The sequence below is a fragment of the Nanorana parkeri genome, unplaced genomic scaffold, assembly GCF_000935625.1.
Source record: "Nanorana parkeri isolate BGI_ZX_2015 unplaced genomic scaffold, ASM93562v1 scaffold583, whole genome shotgun sequence".
In the NCBI taxonomy this organism is placed as follows: Eukaryota; Metazoa; Chordata; class Amphibia; order Anura; family Dicroglossidae; genus Nanorana; species Nanorana parkeri.
In genome coordinates, this window is record NW_017306851.1 from 287443 (window position 1) to 299360 (window position 11918).

An 11918-nucleotide genomic window follows, 5' to 3' on the forward strand; every position below is an offset into this window, starting at 1 on the left:
TATCATCGGGACTGGGAGAAAAACATATCAGTAACTTACGAGCAGAAGGAGCCGGGATCCAACTGGACTCGCTGCAGCGCGACGGGTGAAGAAACCTGCTGTCATCCGCTACACTGCCGGGGAATCCTGCACGGATCGGGAAGCTGAGGAACCAGACCTACACCTATTGAGACGAGCTTGCTGTCTATACACCATCTGGTGAGTTACCATCGCTTGGGGGGCTAAAGATCGGGCGAAGAAGACCTGTGGAATTTGCACTAGAACATATATATATTTTTTTTATTTTTTTTTTTAGTTTTACTTTTAAACTTCCTGCCGGCTCTGCCCCCCTGCGACGCGGCTGCATTAATTTTTTAATCTTTCTTATTTCTTGCAACCATCAGTTCTCATGAAATTGTTAAGTTGAGGCATAGAAAAAAAACTTACAGCCAATCAAATTCACAACTGGACCTGTAACTGCAGTTAACATATACATTGTGTTCTCTCAATGATCTGCTGGTTGTGCGGTCAGCTGGCTGGGCAACTGTTGCATCTGCATCAGAAAGGTGGGGGCATAGGGTTGCCACCTGTCTGGGATTCAACTGGACAGTCCGGGTTTAGGGTCCTGTATGTGCTGTGTCTGTGTTTCAGCCAGCTCAAACCTGGACACAAGATGTCACAATGTCAGGCTGACAGGAGCAACCACGGGGTCCTGGTGTTCCTGCTAGTATGCAGCCACGCTTCATGCACAGTACAGGTGTAGACCTCCGCTGTGACTGGGCTCTGACAGTTCTCTCTCTCTCTCTCTCTCTCTCTCTCATACATACACTAAAATCTACTGCATGTGCAATGCTAACTTTATACATTCAGAGCCAGATTGTGGGGGGTGCAGGAGGTGCCAATTTTCTTTGTGTTTCGGCCCATTAACCAAATTCTGCAGTGTATGGCCCTGAATCCGTGACACAAGATATCACTCCTTATTATCTCTCCTCACTCTCTCTCCTGGCTGTCCCTCCTCGCTCTCTCTCCTGGCTGTCTCTCCTCACTCTCTCTCCTTTCTTTCCCCTGGCTGTCTCTCTTTGCTCTTTCTCCTGGCTGTCTCTCCTCACTCTCTATCCTGGCTGTCTCTCCTCACTCTCTCCTGGCTGTCTCTCCTCGCTCTCCTCACTCTCTCTCCTGGCTGTCTCTCCTCACTCTCTCCTGGCTGTCTCTCCTCGCTCTCCTCACTCTCTCTCCTGACTGTCTCTCCTTTATTTCCCCTGGCTGTCTCTCCTCGCTCTCTCTGCTGGCTGTCTCTCCTCACTCTCTCATCTTTCTTTCCCTTTGGCTGTCTCTCTTTGCTCTTTCTCCTGGCTGTCTCTCCTCACTCTCTATCCTGGCTGTCTCTCCTCGCTCTCTCCCGGCTGTCTCTCCTTTCTTTCCCCTGGCTGTCTCTCTTTGCTCTCTCTTAAAGTTCAGTCTCAGTTCAAATAAAACTAGATTTACAGATGTGTATTTGCGCAAACCATTCAACAGTCTGTTTTATGACCGGTTTACAACATGTCATTTTATGAGGGTTGTCCAGTTCTGGTTTCTGAATTCTATTGAAGAGTGTGTGTGCGTGTGTGTGTGTGTGTGTGTGTGTGTGTGTGTGTGTTGGGGGGGGAAGAGGTATATGAAATGTGTCACCTCTCTGTCTGCTCATCTGCAGACATTGTGAATTTTGCGTTCGTCCGACCTCACCACATTGTTTTCACACACATGATGTCCTATGGTAAATAAAGTCCTTCTTACAAGTCTTATTCTATTTCATACCATTTCAGCATAAAGGATGCATGAGCTGGCTGTTTTGTTTACATGACCTGGGGGGGTGCCAGGTCCAGGGACTCTGCTGCCGTATTACATCAGTTTGCCACTCAAGCCGAACACTTTACAAATCAAGTGATTAACATGCAATTATTGCCTTCCTGCTCCTCTCCCGAGTCTAAACTGGCAATATGTAAATGAGTGGCAACCTTATTCACTTAGCATAATTAATCAGCATAAATGATCACAGCAAAGAGGTCCTTCTAGATAAATAGATTATTCAATGTCTTCTGTGTTAATTGATGTATATGTGTTATTTAAGGTCATTATCCATCTATCTATCTATCTATCTATCTATCTATCTATCTATCTATCTATCTATCTATCTATCTATCTATCTAGCCATCATGTACCTTTTATTTGCAGGCTGTGTCCCCAGCAGGGAGATTTCTCTACACTTCCTGTCAGAAAGTTTTGGTTGGAGTTGGGCTTGTGTCGCTGATAGAGGTCCATATACACTGAGAGAAGGACTATTCAGATGATGCAGAAGCCAATTTGGGGCTGCAGGGAGACACAGGTATCACAGAAATTCACAGGGTGCATTAGAAGTCACTTGATAACACAGGATGCTCTGGGGCGCACTGGAGTCACAGGGTACACAGGGGCGCACTGAGGTCACAAGATGAAACAGTTTACTCCGGGTGCACTGGAGTCATGGGGTGCACAGAGGTGCACTGCAGCCACTAGATGACACAGGATTCTCTGGTTGCACTGCAGTCACAGGGCACACTGGGGTCACAAGATGACACAGGGTGCTCTGTTGGCACTGCAGTCACAGGGCACACTGGGGTCACTAGATGAGACAGGATGCTCTGGGTGCACTGGAGTCATGGGGTGCACAGAGGTACACTGCAGCCACTAGATGATATCAAATATTCTAGGTGCACCCAGTCACGGGGTGCACAGAGGCGCACTGGGGTCACAAGATAACACAGGATTCTCTGCACTGCAGTCACAGGGCACACTGGGGGTCACAGGATGAGACAGGATGCTCTGGAATCATGGGGCGCACAGGTGCGCACTGGATCACAGAAGTACCAGACACTGGAAGCAGGCATGGAGGATACAGGAGGCACGGGGTACAGGCAAGTACTGCAGCAGGGGGCTCAGGTGAAACATAGCAACGTGTTGGTTGAACGCAGGACCACACATCACTTTGCAGTTTAAAGGTGGTGCCTGTCAGGGGATCTGTCTTCTAATTGGCCATGGTGCTGCTGATCAGACCTGTCTCCCGATTGGCCAGGCTCCCCACGCCGGAGAGGAGACCCGGCGCTGAATCCCCAGAGAGTTAAGTGTAACAGCTTTCATTCATTGAACTCCATTTTGCACAGCAAGCATCTGAAAAAAAAACATGAATTACCATAAACAGTTTGCTCTACCTGTTGCTTGATGTATGCAGCATAGAAGTGCAATCCCTTTCATTCCCAGATACGCATAATTGCATATTGAAAACGAACTCCTGGGGTCAACGAGTAGTTTTTTTTTTCCTCGGCTAATATACAACACTCATGGCCACTTATCTTCCCCCTCTTCTCATTACACAGACATCTCAAAAATAGGTGACCCAAACCTTCCTGGTGACATTTTAAGCCGTAAAGATAAATTTGTATCATTAATATTCTTATTAACCTCGTTCACCTGGCAGCCAATGCTGCAGAGCCCTTCGCAGTGCCAGTCTCAGATCTTGTTATTATAATATCTCTTCCAGAATACCGAAGACGCCGCTGGCACCACCCCCACTACCACCCCTTCCCGAGCCCCCCACCTGCCACCGCTTTTTTCTGTCTCTTAGAACACATCTTCTGTTGGCTCGTCCCCAACAGATGCTCCGTATTAGACGATGAAACAGTGACATTAACTGCGTCTGTAGTCATTTTGCTCAGATTTATTTGCATGTTCAACAAGAGAGAAGACACTGCAGGCTAATTAGAGCACGGGGAGAGCTTCCTATGCAGACAGGTAACAGCTTTCCTACATTGACACACCTGTCCTGAAGACTGCGTGGCTCATTCACACTTACGCAACCCCCGAAGCTGCGGTTCAATCCAGTTCAGCCGTCGGCCAACCGGATTTTGGGAAGCTACGAGCACCAACGTTTCATGACAGCCGATGAGTCGCATTAGCCAAACTGACCGTTAAAATTTGCTACTTTCCTAGTCAACCGTAAAGGGTCAGTAGATCCTAGATCTAGAGCTAACATATTTTACTTTCATTGATAGGAAAGCTGGAAAGATACAAAACCAAAACTAATTGTCTTGGAGACTGTTGTCACCTAGACAAAATATGAGGGGAAAAAAATAATTTTCCAGCTGTCACTAGAACAGGAATAGAGATTCATCTTCACATGGTAACTAGACATGTAAGCTGCGGAAAAATTTGGTTCGGTTCGGATATTTCTTTATTTTGGGATTCAGGTCTGAAATTCAATTTGGTTCGGGTTTCGAATTTGGATGAAATCTGATTTTCGGGATGAGTTTACGAATATTTGTTGCAAATACCACAGAAAACCATATACAGATATTAATACTGAAGCTTAATCTCCTAGACCCGAATGGCATTTGGGATCCGAATTTCCGAATGGCACTCGGGAGCTGAATGAATGGTCCGGGAGCCATATACATATATTACTAAAGCTGAGGCTCCCAGACCCCAATGGCATTCGGAAGCTCCCCAATGCAATTCGGAAATTCGGATCCCAAATGCCGTTCTGGTCTGGGAGCCTCAGCTTTAGTATTATATGTATATACTGTATATGGCTCCCATGTTGCCATAACGAAAATTCGTATTCAGACCCATTCGGATGCATTAAACCAAAAAACACATCTGATTGGCCAGAAAAGTCACATGTCCGATTCAATTCTGTTTTTACATGAAATTTGGACGGGATCCAAAATTTGGAAACACAAATTCGGATTCGGACGCATCCGAATTTTGATTCGTAACTAAAGGAATCGCACATGTTAGATGGTAATGCTTTAAGTGATAGATGTCTAAGAGGGAATTCCCAGTTACTTTGGAGCACTAGAAGTGGACGTATATCACCCCAAAGGGACATCAACAGCAGAAAAACTTACCACTGGGTCTTACCCTTCCCTACTCTATCCACATAAAAAAAGGTTTTGGCTTTAGATGGTGTGTTTGCAACAGGAGAGGGGTTAAATGTTAAGGAGGGAAGGTTAAAGTGACACTGAACTCAGGAGTTAAAACTTAGGAAAGCATTCAAGTTCCAATAACAACAATGTATCTTATTTGTGTATCACTCGGCTGTAGATCCTCAAATCATCTCTGAATTGGCGCGGACACTGTCCTCCCTTCTGGAGGGGGGCTACGTCTGTTCCCCATGGTCCCTGTGTGTGTTGTAAAGTAGTCACCGCTCCAAGCTCACTCCTGGGATGGACTACAATCTCTGTACAAATCAGTAAACTAAACATGAGATTGTAGTCCATCCTGGGACCGAGCTTGGAGCGGTGACTACTTTACAACACACACAGGGACCATGTGGAACAAAAGTAGCCCCTCTCCAGAAGGAAGGACAGTGTCAGCACCAATTCAGAGATGATTGGAGGATCTACAGCCGAGTGATACACAAATAAGATACATTTTTGTTAATAGTTAGGGGAACTTGAATGCATTTTTAAGTATTACAGGAGAAGAATAGGATTAAAGATTTTCCCCATAGTTCTCCTTAAGGTAACGGGAGGACACAAACTAGCATCCTCCCGTCACCCTAGGCTCAGTATACCGCGAGCTACTGCTCGCGGCATACTGAGACGCCGCAGCTGAAGCGGATCCCGACAATTGTGACGGGATCCGCCCAGCTGCGTGACTGACAGCTGGCTCTGCCTATCTAGAGGCAGAGCCAGCTGTACCCTCCCCCTCCCCCGTCCGTTGCGCCAGTCAGCGCTGGCGGATCGGAGCGGGGAATCCAGCCCTTCCCCTGTCATGGCAGAGAGCCGTGACAGGATCGAGAAATGAGTGAACGCCGATATGTGTTCGCTCACCTCCCGATCTACTGAGCCGACCTGTGACAGTCTCATTGTCACAGGTCGGCTAGAACTATGAGGTGAGTGAAAAGCCCTAACCCCATAGTTCTCTTTTAACTCCTAAGCTTAGAGTCACTTTAGGTCTTTAGGTAGAGAAGGGTTCGGTGTTGAGCTGGGTAAGAAGCGCACTTTATTTCTTTTTCGCTTTAAAAGAGCTGAAGGGTTTTATGTGTTCCTGGTGCCAGGAGCCCAACATTTAAAACTAACAGTGCCCACAAATTAATGCATTTGTTTTGGGGTGCTCAGCAAAGAACTACAACGAAGGAGAAGTTTGAGACACTGGAGCAGAGAAGGGATGGAGATGGTGGGAAGAGCTTTGCCTGAAACCCATGAGAAACCTTAGATGCCATTGCCAACATGTTATTAGTCCTTTTAATGTCCAACCAAAATTTAAACCTCAGTTTTGCCAATTCAAGTATCTGCAGCTCCATAGACAAACCATGCAGATAGAGCCAAGATGTTAAGTTGATGCTCAAAGAGCATTAAAATAGGCCAGATGTCAGATCTGTAGAGGGTTGACCATGAAATAATGATTGATAACAAGACATGGTGGTTTCACCTGCTAACCTCTTGGAACATTTATACATCACGGTGTCTGGAGAAAACAATAAACAACAAGCATCTAGTGAGCACCGTGACTAATTCAAGCCGACAGGAAGTCTGCAGGTGCTGCAGTAATCCCTCTTTGCAGTGCAAAAGGCCATTTCTGAACACAAAACATGAGCGACCTTGAACAGGAAGGGTGACAACGGCAGAATACACCGGGATCCACTGCGGTCAGTTGAGAAATGGAAAATGAGGCTACAGATCACCAAAACTGAGTGACTGAAGACTGGTGCAATGAGTCAGGGCTACTGCTGATGGTAGGGTCAGCATTGGGCTTACACAGCATGAATATTTCTCATCTTGTGTCAGTGGTGGTGGTGTAAGGGTAATGCTATTTTGTCAATGTAGACCCAAATCCCTAAGAAACATTTCAAACACTTTATTGAGTCCATGGCACAAAGAATTAAGGCTGTCCAAAAGGCAAAAGGGGGCCCTACCAAATACTAGATAGGAATATACAAAATATTCAATACATTGGCCACTAAGTCTATCTATCTATCTATCTATTACAGATGATCAAATGTAAAACTTGAAAGCTCCATCAGTTATAGTTTGGCTGAACTTTTTGAAAAAAGCAATAGCAGCTGCTAACAAAAAAATAATTCTACCAGGAATACAAAGATAGAAAGTTGGGGACTTGGTGGCATTGGCAGTCAAGCTAAGGGGGTTCAGGAACAGCAGATGTAGAAGAAGTCTGAGATGTTTGGGCAACCAAACCACCAAGAATAATACTGAAATTTGCATTCCGGTTGAGACAAATAACACTGTCCGGATGTCAGTGTCAACACAATCAACTATCTATGTATCTATCTATTTATCTATCTATCTATCTATCTATCTATCTATCTATCTCTATCTATCACAGATGATCAAATGTAAAACTTGAAAGCTCGATCAGTTGTAGTTTTGCTGAACTTTTTGAAACCTCAAATGCCTCAGAAATGTAGAATTTTGAAACCAAAAAGCTCCACTGAAGTCAGTGTAAACCCGAACCAGGTAGCTCCTGGCAGCCCTCCCTGACAAGTTGATGGGGCCAAAACAATTAAAAAAATTTGGATGTAGTCTGAGGAACTCACAAAATGCAGTAGCAGCTGCTAACAAAAAAAAAAAAGTTCTACCAGGAATATGAAGATCGAAAGGTGGGGACTTGGTGGCATTGGCAGTCACGCTTTGGGGGCTCAAGGAACAGCAGATGCAGAAGACGTCTGAGATGTTTGGGCAACCAAACCACCAAGAATAATACTGAAATTTGGATTCCGGTTGGGAAAAATAGCACTGTCTGGATTTCAGGGTCAACACAATCAACTATCTATCTATCTATCTATCTATCTATCTATCTGTCTGTCTGTCTGTCTGTCTGTCTATCTATCTAGCTATCTACCTTTCTGCCTCTTTATCTATGCCATGTTAACCTTCTGCAATAAAAACTCTGCTTTCCGCCTAAGTCAAGGTGACGATTATTAAAAGACAATCTATTTTCCTCCCCGTTGCCCTCTCTGGATTCTTGTGGAAACATGATATTTGAGAGATGAGACATCTACGGAGTAGAGAAACACAAGAGCAGAAATGTGCCTGATTAAGCTTTTTTTTTCCCCTCTCTGAACTCGGAATATATTAGCAAACGTCCTTGAGTCAGGCAAACGAAAAAAGCTTTCCTTTCATGCGTCGCTCGGTTAGCACGACCCAGACCTCCCCCTTTGGACTCTGATATTTCCGTCACTCGCTCTCCCCACCGGGAAAACACCCACAAATTACACAGTCGGAATTAATTATGAAAAACAGGAGGAAGGAAGGTTAATGCCCCGCACTTAATCTGAGTTATTTCAATGAGAGAGAATGTATTTGGCAGTCCAGAAGTTCCAGGTCACGGTTATTACTTGGACGGCCGTGCGCTTAGATCCCGGAGAATTCAGATATTTTGCCCTCTCGGAGCTGCGTGCCTAATGAAATGAACTTTGCATTTTTTTAATATATCTTTTTGCTCCGAAGCCGAGCAAGTCTCCATAGAAACCGAAGCGGGGAGAGGAACATTGAAGTTTTCATTTGACAGCACCGTTTGACTTGCTCTCCTCTAATCACTGCTCGATGTTCCTTCATTATTTGGGAACTGTCTGTCCCCATCCAAGCTGACGCTGGAGATGTCATGAGCACTTTCAGCGGCGTTCAATAAATTCTTGCGGAATCGGAAGTCAGGAGGCTCCGGTTTCGGAGCGGCGGGATTCGGTAATGAGTCTGAGAAGAGGCGTCTTCCTAAAGAGCTGAATGCCGGCTTAAAGTGAAACTGTCGGCCAATTTAAACTTTAGAATGTAAAAGTTCTGCCTAAGAGGTGTCAGGATACCGTGCATGGGTGTCCCCACACCGCATACAGGTATCTATATGGGAGGACCAAATGTGTGACCACGCCGGGCAATGCTTATGAGCTTACAGTTTATTAGACACACCGAAAACAAGTAACCACAAGCAACAAATAATAGCCAACTAAATGCAAACAACAAAAGCACACACAAAAGGTAACAGGGTAAGTGAACCTGGGGTGCAGTGCAATAAGAGGGGAGCCACAGATCAATGGTCATGGTTCAAGGAGGCAACAGGATACAGGAAACAGGAAACAGGTCACAGGTTAAGGCAACAGGATACAGTTAATGGCACCAATACTGTGGCACCAGGCTCACTGCAGGGAGGGATTAAATACCCTCCCAGATCAGCACCAGGTGGTGCCTAATTGCTGACACCTGGTGAGCCCTGGAAGTGCAAGACCTGGTTCCAGTGTCACAGTGCCACCTGGAGGCGCTCAGGTCCCTGACAGCCACTGGCTGCCTGGAGACACCTGCAGGGGAGCACTGGAACTGCAGGATATGCTCCAGTGCCACCTGGAAGTGTTCAGATCCCCGACAAGAGGAGACACCACAAGGTGCTTCCTTGGTAAGGCTCTTCTCCACGCCTGCCCTGGTTTTTGCTTTGTTATCAATGGCTCCGTCTCCTGATTATAAGCTCTTCTAACATATCACCCCTTATCAACAACGGAGGCAGTCTTACTGCACAGTGGATGATAGGTGGGAGGATCTTAGGTCTAAACTTTAATGAGGAACTTTTGAAGATCTGGGAAAATCTGATCCTCGGGTTCAAAAACATTTCCATACATTTGGTTGAAATCCCCATGCAATCGTCTTGCCGCAAGAACCCTGAAGAACATGCAATGTACAATGTAACACGCCGACCAACAAAATGTATGGAAATGTATTTGAACCTGAGAATCAGATTTTTCCAGAAAGGTTTTTTTTTTTAAAACATCACATCCCTGTCTGCTTTACACCCAGCAATGCACTGAGGCAACAACTGGTTCACCCAAAAGACCCAAAACACAAGATGAACAACATTGTGTATGCAGTCCAGTGCGGGGAGGAGCGCTCAGAATTGTGTGTCGGTGAAACAAAACAGCAGCTACACCAGCGTATGGCACAGCATAGAAAAGCCAAACCCTCTGGTCAGGATTCAGCAGTGTACCTACACAGGGGCGTATCTGCCGCGAGGCAAACAAGGCGTTTGCCTGGAGCGGCAGATTCCCTGAGAGCGCCAATTGCTGTGGCTCTCTCCCCTTGATACATTTTATTTATCAAGGGAAGAGAACCGGAACCTACATCTAAAGGAAAAAGGTCACTCTGCTGAAGATAGTCAAGTATGCATCCTAGACAGGGAGGAGAACTGGTTCAAAAGAGGTGTGAAAGAGGCCATTTATGTAACAATGGAGAAGCCAAGCTTGAGAAGAGGTGGGGGGGGACATCTATTGTCTTCCACATACAATGGTGTTTCACCACCTCTCTCTGGGCAGGTTAAAAACCCCTACTAGACTCCAATTATGCAAATACAATCGACTCCTGGTTGTGACTAACAGATTATGTGGATTTGAGCGACATTCACCATATTTATTCCCAGATAATTTTTGTACAAGTCATTCTGAATTGAAAAAGCTGGTCGGATGACCAGAAAAACGTCTTCAAGAAAAATACAGCAAGTCCAGTTGCCTTGACTTTCTTTTTTACAGATACAGATTTTTCCAGAAAGTTTCTAATTGAAGTTTAGACCTAAGATCCTTAACAGTCCTTAGATGTAGGGGCTGCATGTGCTTTCTTTTTGCAGGCTCTTTCCCTAATTTTCACCTGCCAGTGACACACTTCTTGCCCAAGGAGGACAACATTCCCTTACAGTACTCTGCCTATAGAGAAGCATGGCTGTCACTATAAGACAGGACTACAGAACCTTCTCTTCTCCTCCATTACCTTGAGACAGGGGTTCTGCAGTCCTCAGAGATAGCTGGTAGCAGGTTGGAGAAAAGGGAGAGGCCCATTGAGACACACGCTAGAGCACTTTTTGGCGGGCCCACCATGGGCTTTAACAAGAATAAAGAAAAAACTCTGCAGTTTGAAAAAAATATCTCTGTAATATTCGGATATATTTGCACTGTACGCCGGCAATTCAGGAATGATTTGCATGGCTCCTCCCACTGTCCTGAAATGGGGAATAATTCAATAATTTGTTACATGTGACAGATAAAAGAAAGGCTCCACAGAGTCATGTAGCAGCATAGCAAAAGTGGCCTGAGCGGGAACATTGCTGTAACATGGCACAGGTCTTACCTTCAATGGTGGCTCGCTTGGGCAGGATGGTGATGGCACCTTCGGCCACATCTTCCAGGTGGCTTATTGGGCCGAGCTTGGTCCCCCAGCTGTCCGATCCCACCCAAATGAAGTGCCCCACTTTGTCGGCTCTCTTTACTGCAGCCAAAACCTGTCTGGGGGAGACGAACAAGCCATGAAACAGCCTCAACTGTCTTACACTGATAAATATTTCACTGCCCACTGTCAATTTTTGGTGATTGGAAAGATGAATACCTTTCAATGTGCTAACCGGAAAGATGAATACCTTTCAATGTGCTGACCGGAAAGATGAATACCTTTCAATGTGCTGACCGGAAAGATGAATACCTTTCAATGTGCTGACCATTAGATATATTTGTTCATTCTTACTGCATTGCTTTCAAATGATGTGTCAGAGCGACACTTCTTTGTTTTTATCATCGCATACAGAGATCACAGTACTCCCCCTTGCAATGCCTTTATCTGCTTCTCTCTCCAGAGGGATGGCACCATCTTGGTCCAGGCATCATCCAGACTGGCCAAATGCTTCCTCCTGCCTGCAGAAGACTGATCACTGGGTGAGGGGAGACTGAGGAAATGCTTCCTCCTGCCTGCAGAAGACTGATGGCATCATCCCAGCCTAGGCAAAGTCACAGACTGGAGCTCAAGGTTGACTTTTTAATCTAACAGTAATGGGCTTGGATTTTGGTAGTCTGGTTCATGTAGGGCCGGTGCTGCCACTGGGCAAACTAGGCGGCCGCCTTGGGCGCATCGCTGCTTAGGGAGCAGCCTTGACCACTCCCCCCCCCA

At 45.8% G+C, this 11918-nt stretch overlaps 1 protein-coding gene across 1 annotated transcript in view; it reads right to left on the reverse strand.

Moving 5' to 3' along the window:
• Nucleotides 1-11918, reverse strand: part of GRM7 (glutamate metabotropic receptor 7) — a 351320-nt gene that overhangs the window by 159047 nt on the left and 180355 nt on the right. Inside the window, exon 4 of the mRNA XM_018562551.1 lies at nucleotides 11109-11263. Coding sequence (XP_018418053.1) covers nucleotides 11109-11263 — 155 coding nt within the window. The remainder of the gene's footprint in view (nucleotides 1-11108; nucleotides 11264-11918) is intronic.